Source organism: Thamnophis elegans, chromosome 1 (genome assembly GCF_009769535.1).
Source record: "Thamnophis elegans isolate rThaEle1 chromosome 1, rThaEle1.pri, whole genome shotgun sequence".
Classification (NCBI taxonomy): domain Eukaryota; kingdom Metazoa; phylum Chordata; class Lepidosauria; order Squamata; family Colubridae; genus Thamnophis; species Thamnophis elegans.
The window spans coordinates 63581462-63596627 of record NC_045541.1 but is presented as its reverse complement, the minus strand read 5'-3'; the positions used below and the strand labels follow the sequence as shown (position 1 = coordinate 63596627).

The 15166-nt window shown below is 45.5% G+C and overlaps 1 protein-coding gene across 1 annotated transcript in view; it reads right to left on the bottom strand.

The window, feature by feature from the left end:
• STK36 (serine/threonine kinase 36) overlaps positions 1 to 15166 on the bottom strand; it is a 35188-nt gene continuing 20022 nt past the window's right edge. The window contains exons 21-28 of the mRNA XM_032217392.1: positions 7892 to 7955; positions 6434 to 6544; positions 6087 to 6161; positions 5493 to 5664; positions 5099 to 5246; positions 3505 to 3661; positions 2499 to 3242; positions 1 to 784 (exon numbers count right to left, since the gene is read on the bottom strand). Coding sequence (XP_032073283.1) covers positions 641 to 784; positions 2499 to 3242; positions 3505 to 3661; positions 5099 to 5246; positions 5493 to 5664; positions 6087 to 6161; positions 6434 to 6544; positions 7892 to 7955 — 1615 coding nt within the window. The 3' untranslated portion in view covers positions 1 to 640. The remainder of the gene's footprint in view (positions 785 to 2498; positions 3243 to 3504; positions 3662 to 5098; positions 5247 to 5492; positions 5665 to 6086; positions 6162 to 6433; positions 6545 to 7891; positions 7956 to 15166) is intronic.

The window sequence follows — 15166 nt, the reverse complement described above, 5'->3', positions numbered from 1 at the left end:
TATCAGCACCAGCTTTTATTACAAAGACTTAATATTGATAATAAAGACAGGAGATTAGCCGGGGAAGTATTCTAGAACAGTTCTCAATAAATAAAAATGGGATCCAGCCTTCATGAGCTGGATCAAAATTGATCAGTCAGTTCAAGTAAAAATTCTATTCCTATTCAAGATTTTTAAAAAAATGTCTTACAGCTTCTATCCTGTGTTATTCTACAAAACTAAAAGAAAATGAACATTTTAGCCAGCAATGCTACTAACATCTTTTCTTCTTTTCAGCAGAGACAGTTGGATGTTGGTCGATGTCTACCATTAGCATTCCAAAGAAAACTGTCACAAGAACCAACTTCACGAATGGCCGTCAAGACGTTGGACAACAGTACAGCATAGCTTCGCAATAGAAAAGAATTAGTATATGCATAGACTTGTCATTACAGAAGGCAGTTTATATAGTGTTGGATTTAAAAAAAAACAATTTGTAGGAAGATTTGGGATGGCTGTTTCTAATCTCAGTAAGGCAAGAATCAAATGATATTCCATTAAAATCTATTTCAAAAAGTACTTACAATGGAGTTTACTACTTTATAGTCCCCACACCTAAAATTTTACAAAAAAGCGGACAGTTGTATCTGTTCCTCAGATCTTATACAATGTGTGTAGCCTGTAGGAGATGTATCAGTTTCTTACAGTGCCTCGATGTGGGCCGAGGACTACTATTCATAGAAGCCTGAGATCCATGAATGGAAAGTGCTTCCAGTTTTTCAGTTGCTTGGAGTGACAGCAGTACCTAGAAAGGAAACTAATAGTTATTTAGATATCTAGGGCTGTATTTTCACAAATCCATTCTTTTAAAAAATATTCTCCATTTTAAAAGGAATAAAATTCACAAGGGAAGAAAAAAACCTCACACTATCCTTCCTGAATTTGCTCATCAGCAAAGGAAACAATGGCAAATTTGAAATGCAACTCTCTATCAAAAAACAATCTGCATAAAACAAGTACTGTGTTACCAAAGTAACAATCCAACCTCCCACAAGTAAAGCTATGTAAAAACATTATTCAGAAGAGTGCAGCAACACAAAACACCAGAAAGAGTAAACAATGCCTATGTAACAACATCTAACAAAATGAATACCCATGCAACTTAAATCAAAAAGTGTTTGACCACTCAATAGCATAACCAATACAAGCTATGAAAACAACACTACCATCAAGCATCTTAGAAACAACCAACTATTACAACCACATGGCATCATTGTAGCACATAAACCTACTCAAGTCCTCCAAAACATATTAAATAAATCAAAAAGACTCACTAGGCCAAGAAGAAGAAAAAAACAGGAGTCATCTACAGTGTGGAATGTAAGGGTGTAGCAACTGCCATGTCGGACATACAGGCAGAGAAGATAAGCAGAGGGAAGACTCCTTAATCTCATAACACATGGACAGACTCAACCATAGTTTCAACTGGTAAACAGAGCAGCCTAGAACAAACTAAATCCATAAAGCTTGGAATTCCTGGAAGCTTGGCATTCAGACAAATCAAGCATCAATAGACGCATACAGATAGACCACATTCAGTCATCATTCAAAATACAACAAAACTAAGACAGAAACAAAAATACCAGAATACATCCTTATCAACAGCCAAAATCCAGATAAACAGGATTAATATCAGACAAACAGTTAAGCAGAAAAGAATACCCTAATCTAGAAATTACTAAGTAAAAAAAAAAACAATCACCCCAACCAACACTGGCAGGGCAAGCTACTCTACATAAACAGGGAACAACCCCCACATTCACCAACACTGATGAAATTACCTAGTTGGGTATTGAGACATATGTAAGCAAACAACCAAACTAAGGGAATACCAAGGATTCTATTTTTCCAAATAGCCTCTTTTATTCCCTCCCCAAATTAGCAGCCAGAAAAGTTAGATCATATATCCTTACATAAAAATCCATTGTACCTCATTAACAAAACATTTGTGAGACAGGAATTCTTTACAAAACAAATATCTTATCAAAATACATTAACACTTCATACTAGGACTAAACTCCTATGCTTAGCTAACATAAAATTAATTTTACATTCCCAATCACATGTGATTGTTGTACAAAAAAAAAGAAGAAGGCTTACTGATGGCTGCTTAGTAAGTTAACTGAGAGAGAGGGTAGAGAGAGCCAGTCTTACATTAATAGAAATCAGGAGGCAAAATGAGATTAAATAAATATTCTGGACTTTTCATTTTCCATAGCATTGGGTGCCAGTATTTAGAATGGCATTCTTTAACACTAAAAAGAACTGTCTAATACAATACCCTTTCTGGATCTAATGCATGATATTTTAATTCTTGCCTAGCACATAAAGTTTGAGAAGAAAACTTCTATGGTGCATTGAGTGTCCACACTGAAGTACTGCCAGTCTCCAATCCTTTCCTCACTGGACCAGAGTTCACACTCATCCATCATCACCCTTCAAACTTACAGACTTTGTACCTGGTGAATCTTGGACTGCTGACCAATGGAGCGTAAAGCAAAGAGTGCTGCCTCTTGCACAGCAGGATGGGAGTCATGGCAGGCCGTATCCAATAGAAGTTCAGGTGCTCGGCTCTGGATCAGCAAATCTCCCACCTCCACAGACTGTCGTCCCAAGTTGCCCAGTGCTGAAGCAGCATTGCAACGTGTCCTTGCCTGAGAATCTCTCAGGAGCCGAACAAGCCAAGGCACAGCTTTGTTAAAACCCTGCATTACAGGACCAGCCTGGTAAGCTGCATTACCAACGGCAAAGCTGGCTGAGCAACGCACGTGCTCATCTTCATCTGAAAGACAACCCACCAAAAGTTCCTGCAGCCCAACCTTGTGCCACAGTGTCTGAGGAAATCCTTGTCCATGTCGTAATAGGTTGCCTACAAGGCTACAAGCTCTGGCTCGGATCAGGCAATCCCGGTGGTGAAGCACATGGTCCAATAGCTGAGAAGCTGAATCGGGGTCAATCAGGAGCCTCTGAAGGAAAGGCAAGTGAGCTGGACTGGCCCGGGCTATGTGAGTGAGCAGGGAGAGCAGGTCTGCGGTAATAGCTACCTGATCTGAAAGCAAAATGGCCAACAAGAAAACAATGGCTTGTTCTGAGGTGGCTATTTCTACCACTTGGCCAATGATTCCCTCATCACTCAATACCAAGCGGCACAAAAGGCTCAAAGGCAACTCAGTCTCCGAGATGGGAAGATGTTGAATGGAGACCTAAGAAAGAGCAGAGGAAGGAGTCCAGGAATGGATGGATATTCTTATGCAAAACAACATAGCAAAATCAGAATCCATCTATGTTTTCCAAAGGTTGGAATTTCTATCTTACAACTTCTCTATGATTATCTAGGCCTCTTCGCAAGCGCCGGGGAGCAGGATGAAACACAGGAAAAAGAGCAGTCAGGGCACAGATAGGGAGCTACAAGGCTATTCCCCCTGACATCCTCCACTCCCTTGCAAATGCTGGAATAGATTTTACCTGGAGTAAATGGGCGGGGATTTGAGAGTCCCTCAGGCTTGCTATGATATATTCTAAAGTTTCTGAGTCTACATCCAGAGCAAACGGGAAACAGAATAGCCGACAGACTTGGAGCACAACAGTGGGCACCAGTTTGGGATCATTGTCCTGGACCTGCCTGGGGAATAAGGAGAAAAAGAGCAGCAAATCAGGCATTATGTTGATCAAATTCCATCAGATTTAGTACATCAACTGCAGTCACAAGCATCAGTGGCTTCAGAAAATGTTAAGGCAAGTGAAATGTTTATGCAAAAAGTTAACAGTAAAGCAGTAACTGCAGTTAAGGAAGGGCCGCAGTGCAGCAGTAGAGCTTTCCATGCAAAAAGAAAGGGCTGCTTCTGGGCCTGACATTTTCATTCAGGAATGGGAAAGGCACCATCCATTCGGTGCAGCAGACAGCATCTGATGGAACAATGGTCTGATTTAGGAGGCGGCAACTTCCCAAGTTCCACCCACTTTTCCCTGGCTTGTCACTGTTCAATTTTAGGGTATGCCTTTCAAGGGAGAAAGTATTATTTATTTATTATTTAGAGTGCTTCCTGTTCAAAAGGTCTCAAAGTGTCTTACAATGGAAATCCAACGTTTGATGTAAACACATTCAAAACCTGAACAAAATATAGAATAATAAGTAATGCCCTGGTAAGAGTACAAGCAGTAACAAGAAGTTTACAATATCACTGCAGAAATATTAAATACCACGGAAGAATATAAATGCCTTTCCCCACATCCAAAAAATGAAATAAAGAGAATAATGTCTCATTTTTTGTTTTCCTAAATCTTGCCACCTAGTAGCAACGGGGACTAAAGATGCTACCTTTGCTGAGAGGATATTCCAAAACTGGAGGATTACCACTCCAAAAATCCATTGCCAAGTATCCTCTGAAGATGAACTTAGAGGAGACTGAAATCCTATACATGTTTCATTGAGAACAAACAAAACATTATGTCAAACTAAATTATCTCAAATTCTTGGTTTCTGCATCCATTATTTAAATTGTAATTTTTAGGATCTGGAAGTGTGGTGCTCAGATGGTTCCATATTTGCTGCTATCGGGATAATATAATAATAAGGAACACGGGGAATATTAATTAGAATATGAGTACAGGTGCTGAAAGTTTGGAATGGGTAAAGACATTAAGAATTCATTTTTTAGTCCAGTAACTTAGAATCTTTAGTGTGAGACCTCATGGGAAAACAAATTATGCTGCATATACTTAGAATATTCTCAAAAGTGATCACATTAGGAAAACATCTGGAAGTGGGGTGCTCAGATCGTTCCATATTTGTCCCTGTTGGCAGATCCTTCTTGAAAAGCATTGCTGAAGAATGAGGCCAACATTAGGTGCAGATATGATTGTTTTGTGTGATGTTAGTAGTGTTTGGGTGAATGAAAAGCATGTTGCTTCACAATGCCATTTCTCCCCAAAATGTTTTATTGCATCTTATGGTTGTGTTTACAGAATCGGAAAACAGCACTTAGGCCATCGAGTGTAACTCTCTGCTGTGTCTATTTTGTCTGTTCTTTAGGTAAACTTTGGATTGTTGATTACTCACATTTGGGCCAAATGTTGCAAGAAGCCAGGTTCAAGTAGCTTCTTCAGAATTGCCATCATAACACTACTGGGTTGGGCCAGCTGGAAAAGGCACTGGTAAGGTTCTTGGGTAAAGACGAAGAGGATTAAGCTGAGGAAGAGCAAGGTCCCTACAGCAAGAGAGAGAAAACATCCCTGATGCATTCACTCAATGTTTTCCTGTCCTTTTTCACTTAAGGCAGCACCTATGTCCACATTTAACATCCGGAAAGAGAGCAAGGACATCCTGATGTTATACACCCTCTCCTCAGTCTTATAGACTAGAATCCCACATTTTATCTTCTAATATGTAGACAGAAGGAAATGTTTCCCAAGAGATCAAACTTGACTTTATAATGCAGGGCCCCTTAACTCACCTTGTGGTGACAGTAGGTTCCAATCAGGTACTGGTGGCTGCTGTCCAGCTCTCGGGGTCTCACCTTCCATCACTGGCTTCCAAGTGGTCAAGTGGAGCACCATAGCAAAGCGATGCCATACAATGCTCCAGAGCTCCGAGGCCACAAATTCTCTCACAGTTGCTGTATCTCCCTAGTCCAAGAGAATCCAGACTCAAACCATCAGGCTAAAGGCAGAAGGTCCTATCTTCTGCCAGCTGAGCACAGATGTTCCCTCTTAAATCTGACACACCTTTATCAAATATACCACATATATTGGTGTAATCATACAGCAATCTGTGTTTTCCATTTCTAGATTCTTTTCTGTTTCCTCTCAGTCTTCTGATGTTGCTCCCAATCCAAGGATATTTTTGTAAAAAAAGGGCAACATTTAAGTGGAGCCTTTTTTCTACTCCTACACTTACAGTGGAAATGGGTACAGCACAGCAAAGAAATAATGTAGGTCAATTCTCACTTATTACCATTTGGCAGCAAGCTCTATTATTCCTTGGATAACTTCTACACACTTAAACATTCAGAGCAGCTCCTTGGTGGAACAGAGAAGGAAACCCATACCTGGCTTAATAGATGCAACAGCAAAAACAAGAGCCCATCATAGAAGCCAGCTCCCATGGGAGAAGGTAGGTACAGCTGAAAGATAGGAGAAAGGTGTGTAACAGATTAACACAGAATATCTAAATCACACACTGGCCACTGTGTCGCATGGCAGGAGCAGTCAATTCATGATGTTGCCAGATGAGAAACCTCAGAATGTCCACCTAATAGTGAGGATGGCAAAGAATTATGATTCAACTATATCTGGAGGAACACAGGTTTCACCCTACTCTATACTGGTGTGAATTCATTTACAACCAGAGGCGTCTGTCTTTTATGTCCCAAACTCTATATAGTTGGACAGTTACCTCTGCAGGTTCTGCGAGTGCAGTAGCTATATTTGTCAAGGCTTGCTCTGGGTTCAGTTTCACAGAAGCACCATACTGGATCAGGTAGGCCAGTAACAATCCCGCAGCACTCTGCATGACAAAAGAGACACATAGAGATCATTTGTCCCGAAAAGGAATTTTATACCAGATTAAAAACTATAGAAACATAAAGAAAAAAATATGAAAAGGTACAGGTATTCCTCGACTTACAACAGTTCATTTAGTGACCGTTCGAAGTTACCACGACACTGAAAAAAGTGACCTATGGCCATTTTTCACACTTATGACTTATGTAGGATCCCCAGGGTCATGTGATCAAAATTCCAATGCTTGGCAACTGACTCATATTTATGACAGTTGCAGTGTCCTGGTGTGTTTCCCTTTTGCAACCTTCTGAAAAGCTGTGGGGAAGCTAGTTTCGCTTAACAAATGTGTTACTAACTTAACAATAGCAGTGATTCACTTAACAATTATGGTAAGAAAGGTTGTAAAATGGAGCAAAACTCATTTAACAAATGTCTCACTTAGCAACAGAAATTTTGGACTCAATTGTGGTCGTAAGTCAAGAACTACCTGTAACAGAAAAGTGAAAAATATTTTTAAAAGTTTAAAGTCAAGTAAAAGGCAGAAAAATAAGAACAAAAAAGTGACTTCCAATCTCCTTTGCAACAATTACAAACATAATTATTACCAGTCCCCTCCTCCCAAGTTATATATTATTCCCTTCACCCTGGATTGGCTCATCACAGTTCTATCCTTATCTCAGCAATTTCAGACATGTGTCAGTCTGCCATTTTCTCCATCCGGAAGTCTCCCCAAATTATTTTTATATCTTGAGTAAGAACAGACAGAAGGTCCTCTGACAAAAAGTGGATATGGAACTGGTAACTACATAATTGCTCTTTTTTCTCCTAAAGTGCAGATACACAGCCCCTAAAATGATAAACTACCAACAATTTTAAATTGTTCCCCATCAAATAGAAATAAGTACTCTGTGTGTGTGTGTCTGTCTGTCTGTCTGTCTGTTTGTGTGATATTGCTTGCCCAAGAACACATGTATATACATACACTCACATGTGTGTGTGTGTCTCCCTCCCTCCTTCTCTCTCGCTCTTTTTCTCCATAGAGTATTTAATTAGAGCATCTACTTTGGAGAGGCCAGTGGAATATACTTGCTGTGCAAGAGGAGGCGTGGTGTTTTTCATAATATAAAAAAATGTTGTAATGTCATCAAGGTGTGGAATAAGAACTGTTTGATTTTCATCTTGCTTTTACTGAAGAATTAACATCTACAATGCAATGCATTTGGGATTCTCTTTTAATTACTGGTAAATATCTATAACAGAAATGAATTAACAAGTGAATTGTGTCTATGTGGTGAGTGAATTTAAATAGGAAATTCTAAATTCTTCTGTTTCAGGTGAAAGAAATACTCACTAGAATAGAGGCAGTTGCTCTGTGGTTGAAAAGCTCCATGGTCTCTTTTAACACAATGTCAGACCTGAACCAACATAATTAAAAGAAAAGAACAAATCATATAAAAACCCTAATGTTCTCGATGAAGCACTTGCTCAGTAATTAAGAAAATAAGAGAGTACAAGGAATAAAGCATTGGCAAATCACTTCAGAGCTTACATAACCATGAAATCATCAGCTGAGCATCACTTGAAGATATATTTTTTTGATTAAGTTTTAGAATAATCTGTCTTTGGAAAGGCTGTCCTGTTCTCCTGCTGCCTCCACAGCCTCTGAAAATCATGTGACAGCCAGATATGCTTTTGAGAATAATTGTGGTTGGGTGTTGGTGAATGATCTGTCACCCTGTGGGGAGTCATCTTAGACATTTTGCCATTATTTATCCGGTAGAAAAGGTGCTATGGATGTCTACCCCAGGAGAGATCAGAATGGCTGAGATCCATAGAATACCATTCTCGTAGCAGTTTCTCTTCCTGAAATTATATATCTCCAGAAGTCAGGTTGCCTCCTCACTTTCTTAATTAATGAAGACTTTTACCTTCTACAATGAATTCAATCAGGAAACTTTTTACTACCGTGTTTCCCCAAAAATAAGACAGGGTCTTATTTTCTTCTGACCCCTGAATAAGCACTTGGCCTTATTTTCAGGGTTGCCTTATTATTTTTCAGGTGCAGGAGATGGGCAAGTGTGGTCACCTCATGGCTGCTGCTGTGTTGCAATATTTTCGGGAAGGTCTTATTTTGGGGGGAGGGCTTATTTTAGCACATGCATTCAAAAGCCCAATTGGGCTCATTATCCGGAGAGGTCTTATTTTGGGGGAAACCAGATAGGCAGCAACTTTTAAATGAAAACGATTACATTGTTTGACTGTAATGTTTCAGTTTTGGGCTGTTTTTAGTCTATATATTGTAAATCATCTAGAATGTCAGTTGGTTTTACCTGAACTGCATGTCTCGAAAAATGGCGTGGGAGCAGTCACAGCTGGGTATTGTCACGGCCCATCTGCCCGGAGACGGAAGTAAATCTTGAGGCCACACCTCTCCCCCTCCTCTGACTCTCCAGATTAACCGATGATCCAGTCAAGGCATCTCTAGAAGGAAGGGAACAGGGTAACTCCCCCACTTCCTTCCTGGTCCTTGACTGATAGGTAACTCTCTCTCAGGCCCACCCTGCGTGGGGCGCACTACAGGTGGGAAGGGACTGCGCCCACGCCATCCTTCGAGATATGCAGTTCAGGTAAGACCAACTGACAGTCTCCGAAGTGGGGTATGGGAGGAGTCACAGCTGGGACCTACCAAAGCTAGATGTCCCTTGGAGGGTCCATGGGGCTTGAGTCCCCCCGAGTATCCAGCACTCTCTGGAGGACTCTCCTCCCAAAGGACGACTCCGCAGAGGCAAAGGCGTCCAGTCTATAGTGTCTGATGAACGGCGAGGGCGAAGCCCATGCTGCCGCCCTGCAAATGTCTTCGATGGGGACCTGAGTGGCCCAGGCCGCCAAAGTAGCTGCACTCCTAGTGGAGTGTGCGGTGATGCCCTCGGGCACCTGCAATCCCCCTGCCTCGTAGGCCTTGGAGATGGCTAGCCTGATCCATCTACTGATGGTGGCTGGGGAGACTTTCGCTCCCCTGGTTCCCAGGTGGTAAGAGACGAAAAGGGCCTCTGACCGCCTGATGGGCGACGTGCACTTCAGGTAGATGCACAGCACCCTCCTGACATCCAGGCAATGCCTCTCCCTTCCGCTGGCGGGAGCTGGACAAAAATTCGGGAGAATAATCTCCTGAGCCCTATGAAAGGGAGAATTAATTTTTGGCATGAAGGCCAGGTCAAGTCTCAGGACCACCCTGTTACTGTGGAATATGCAGAAATCCTCCCTGGCTGACAATGCGTTAATCTCCGACACCCTCCTGGCTGAGGTAATAGCCACCAGGAACACCACCTTGAGCGTGAGCAGCTGAAGACTCACCTCCCTTAGAGGCTCGAAGTGTGCCTCCAGGAGACCCTGGAGCACTGTAGGCAGCACTGTAGAAACGGTGAATCACCGGGGTCTGAGGTTGATTGCACGCCTGAGGAACCGTTTGATGATGGGAAGTTGGGACAATGACTGTGTGCCTACTCTCCCTAGGACAGTGGCCAGGGCTGAGACCTGTCTTCTGAGGGTGCTAGGGGCCAGGCCCTTCTCCAGGCCATCCTGGAGGAAGTCCAGGACCTGCGGAACCGTGGCCGCTGTCGGATCTACCTGAGCTGAGTGGCACCAGGCCTTGAAGGAGACCCAAGTCGCATCATAGATGCGAGTTGTGGATCTCCTTCTGGCCGCATCTATGGTTCCTGTGACCTTGGTGGAAATCTGGGCCTCTCTTAACAGTGTCCACTCAATCTCCAGACAGTCAATTGGAGCCAGTCTGGGTCTGGGTGAAGCAGACTCCCCTGGGTAAGGGTTATCTCCCCCTGAGGGATCCTCCAATGGGGGGGGATAGACAGCTCTATCAGATCTGCGAACCAGGGGCATCGGGGCCAGTATGGAGCCATCAGAATCACCTCTGCCCTCTCTAATACCAGCTTCCTGAGCACCCCAGGTAGGAGAGGGAGGGGGGAAGACCTGACGGCCACGGGCATCGCAGGGAGTCGTTGTCCTTCACTTCCTGTGTCTGTAACCATGATATGAACCTCAGGAGCTGGGCATTCGTCGGGGAGGCGAAGAGATCCACCAACGGTCTTCCGAACCTCTGGCAGATTTGGCTGAAGATGCTGGGATGAAGTTGCCACTCTCCGTGGTCTACCGTCTTCCTGCTGAGCCAGTCCGCCTGGTGATTCTCCACTCTGGAGATGTGCTCTGCTTGGATTGATAGGAGGTTCCGTTCCGCCTAGTTTCCCAATCTCACTGCCTCGTTGCGCAGTGTCCTGGAATGGGTGCCTCCCTGTTTTTTCACATGTGCCTTGGCTGGCACATTGTCCCTGAGGACTAGAACATGTTTCCCCACTACTGACGTCTTGAATCGTCATAGGGCCAGGTGGATCGCCCTGAGCTCCAGCCAGTTGATGCTCTTGCGGAGGTCGGTCTGTGTCCACCGCCCCTGGGCCAGCTGGGACTCTAGGTGTGCCCCCCAACTGAACAGGCTTGCGTCTGTCGTTAACACAAGTCTGTCTGGCTCCCTGAACAGGGAGCCCTTGGATAGGGCTGGGGACGTCCACCTGTGGAGGGACAGGCATACCTGGGGTGTCATCCTGACTGTGAATTCTGCATTGCTTGTCCCCCCTCTCTGGTGGGGAAGCAGGAACCACTGCAGCTCCCTGGTGTGGAGTTGGACCCAGGGCACTATCCCAATGCAGGAGATGAATTTGCCGAGGAGCCTGGAAAGAGAGGCTACAGAGACAGATTGAAGCCTACGGATTTCTAGAATCATTTGTACAATGTTGTCCGTGCGCTCTTCTGAGAGGAAAACCTCTCCCCTATCGAGTCAATAATGGTCCCTAAATGTTGGAGCCTGGTGGTGGGTGTCAGGTGACTCTTCTCGAGGCTAACTGAGAATCCCAGAGATCTCAGAGTGGCGATGGTGAAATCTAAGTCCCTTTCTGCTTGAGCTAGCAAGGGTGCTAAGACAAGGATGTCATTAAGATAGCAGTGTAGCCGGATCGGGCTGGAGCAGAGATGGGCTGACACCACGGCCAGAACCTTGGTAAACATCCTAGGGACGGAGGCTAGGCCGAAGGGAAGGGCCCTGTACTGGTAATGGGTGCCCCCATAGGGGAACCTAAGGAACTTGCGGTGGTCTGGTGCGATCATTATGTGTAGATAAGACTCGGTGAAATCAATGGAGGCTGGAAAGTTGCCCTGTCTAATTCCCTCTAGGATAGACTTTAGTGAGGCCATCTTGAACCTACGATAGACCAGCTTGGAGTTGAGTAACTTAAGGTCCAGGATGGCCCTCCACCCTCCAGAGCTCTTGGGGACCACGAAAGGTTTGAATAGAAACCAGATTTCTTCTCTCCCTCCAGTACCAGCTCTACCGCTCTGATCTCCAGTAGATGCTGGATAACCTTGCGCATGAGAGAGCGCTTGGCCGGGTTCCTGGAGGAAGAGAAAACCCTAAATCTATTCGTGGGTTGTGAGCGGAATTCCAGGTGGAAACCGAACCTGACAGTTTGCAACACCCAAGCATCCATGGTGATGTCCACCCAGCGATCTGCGAATAGGGAAAGGGAGTCCCCGATAGGGTGATTCGATCCCGAATCACTTGTTTCTGCGGAAGGGGTGACCGCCTCCCCCTCAAAAGGGGCGCTTGTTAGGTTGTTGGAACCTGAACCTGTCCCTAGAGAACTGTCTGTCCCCTTGTCTGGGGAACCTGGGCACAGAGTACCTTGGCTGTTGGAAGTCCTGTTCCGGTGCTCGAAAACTGGACTTCTGGGGTACAGTGCCGAACGGTGATCCGGTCGTCTGGACGTGGACGGAAAGACCTTCCGCTTGTTTTTGTCCTCGACGACGATGGGGTCCAGGGATGGACTGAACAGCTGACCTCCTGTGTACTCTGTGCCTGCTAAATGCCACTTTGTCTGGAACTCCACCTGCTAGTAACTCAGCCACAGCAAACACCTGGATGCCACTGAAGAGGCTAGAGCTCTAGAAGAGTATCTGACTGCATCCAGTGTGGCGTCCGCTGAGAACTGGGTGGCCGCCATCACCTTTGTGATGTCCTGCAAGAGTCTGACGTCCGAAGCCGGGGTTCTGTCACGGAGCTGTTCCAGCCACAGTAAGGTAGATCTGTTAAAAAAGCAGGCTGCTGTGGCAGCCCTGATTGCCCACGATACCACCTGGAACATCCTGCGCATGATTATTTCCGCCTTCCTGTCCTCTGGTTTCAGGCAATTGGAAATGTCTCCTGTCACCACCGGTGAGGAGGATGCCAGGCTTACCACTGGAGCGTCTACTGATGGAACCTGCAAGGCTTGATCAAAGTTCGCGTTAATGTTATAAAACCTGCGATCATTGCTCCCAGGTGTTGGAAAGGTTCCTGGTTGGGCCCATTGTGATTTGAGCACCTCTAGGAACAGGTCTGGGGTAGGGATTTCCTCCTTCTCCACCTAGGGTCTGTGGAAAGGACCCTTCTTGGCTCCCCCACTCTTTCCAGCTTTGGCAGTGTCCTGATTGGTTACTGGGACATCCAGGTCTGCTGTGGCCTTAGTTTTACGCAGCAGGGAGCTAAAGAGAGTGGGTGGGAATAGGCCCAAGATAGATGGGGTCCTCCCCTTCATCAGAGAAACCCACCTCCTTAATCTCCCCCTCCTCTGACTCTGACTCCTCACTAGCCGTGGAAGGAGATTCCTCTCTAAGGTCTCTGGAGGTGGAAGGACCGGGTTGGTCTAGATGACCTCGAGGTGTCCTACAGACTGCCTTGTTCCTAGGCCCTTGAAACTGGTGTTGGATGCCCAAGGAGATGCCCTGGGCAATGGCTCTAGCTAAGACCTCCTGGAAACCCTGAGAGAGCTCTGGGTAGGCCGGAGATAGCCTTGGAGGCTCTGGATCCATGCTGTGATCAGGGCTTTGTGGAGCCAAGCACTGCCTTGGCAGGCTGAAGGGGTCCCCTCGTGCTCCAGAGGGATGAGCTGGAGATAGAGTGGGGGATAGGGAGCTACCCCGCCTTTGGGAACCACGTGGCGAGGTCGTTAGGCCGGGAGATCCCCTGGGGAGGAGGGCCTGACTGGGGATCGGGATCTGGCCAAGGAAGGACTGATCGTGTCCCTATTTCTCTTGCTTGCCGCCCTGGTTACCCTTACTTCCTTCTTCGAGTGCTCTCTCCTCGATTTGGAGGTGCACTTTCCTGCCGCGGCTCTGCCCCTCTCCCCAGGGTAGGATCCTCTGGAGGTCCCTTCCTCTGAGTCTGTCCCCCTTGGGGAAACTGCCCAGCCCTGCACTTCTCAAGTTGTCCACCATCACGTTTACTCCCCCTCCTCTCTCGTTCTCTGAAGAAGCCAGTCCGCAGGCTTTCTGAAGGCTCGCTTCCCTCCTGCTCTGCTCTCCGACGCCGCCAATCCATGGCTCGAGTCGGGACCGGCCCATCGCCAGATGCTGGGGCCCTCCCCGGATTTCCAGAGAACTCAAGCCCAATTCCCTCTTGGACTGGTGGTGTTTGCGGGCGCTTGCGGTCTCTGCGACCCGAGACCAGAGTTACGCTCCGCGCATGCGCTCTCTCGCTTCAAGATGGCGACTGCCGACCACACAGCCCGATCATGTGCTCTGCTCTCTTCCTACTTGCTTGTAGATCCTCTTGAGCAGCCTACACTCAAGCCGCACTGTGTGTGCCGAGCTTGGGATCTGCAGCTTCTTCACCAGGCCACTGCTCAGGCCTTTCAGAAGCGCTACTGCTCCTATGCCAGGCCTCGTGGAGCGCACGAGAGGAGGATCGTCCGAGGCCAAAAAAAGAAAAACTTCTTCAGGTAAAAACTCCAAAGGGAAAAGCCAAAATGGAAAGAATAAGGGAAAAAAGAGAAAATATTTCGCGCCAAGGAGAGCCAGGTATTTAGCTCCTTCTGAGCCGAAGACTGAGGTTAATCTGGGGAGTCAGAGGAGGGGTAAGGTGTGGCCTCAAGATTTACCTCAGTCTCTGGGCAGATGGGCCGTGAAAATACCCAGCTGTGACTCCTCCCATGCCCCACTTCAGAGACTTGGTGAAGTACAGTCCATACAACTGTTGGTAATTGATCAATCCAAAACATGTGACTTCTAGAAGAAGACAATTTACAAGGCTATGTGCAAAGGACAAAAAATAATCCACTGTGTTCCGGTGCTATGAAATGATAGCGAAATCACTGCTGCTTCAGCAAAGTAACTCCAGAAAATCCTTATTTAATGAAGTTCCATTACAGAAACTTCAAAGGTCAAAGTTATTCCCCAAACCTGTAATACCTAGGGTAGAGGATGAGCTTGGATTAAATTTAAGATATGCTCCATGCCAGACCAGCATAGTCATCACAAATCAAATACTTCCAAGCCTGACAGTCAAATCTGGAAATTCATAGAAAGTGTGATATTTTCAATTCTCAGAAGTGCCAACTTTCATTTGAACTCAATTATCACTTTTGGAGAAAAGTGCTCTATTTATCCTCTGCCTCCACTTTTGCTCTTTGTTTAAAAGTTCATTACACCCACTTAACTTTCACTATACGCAATAATTACTTGTGTTTGATTGCCTAAGAAGAGACTTTTATATGTCATTTTTTAAAAAGTCCTCAAGTGAAACTTT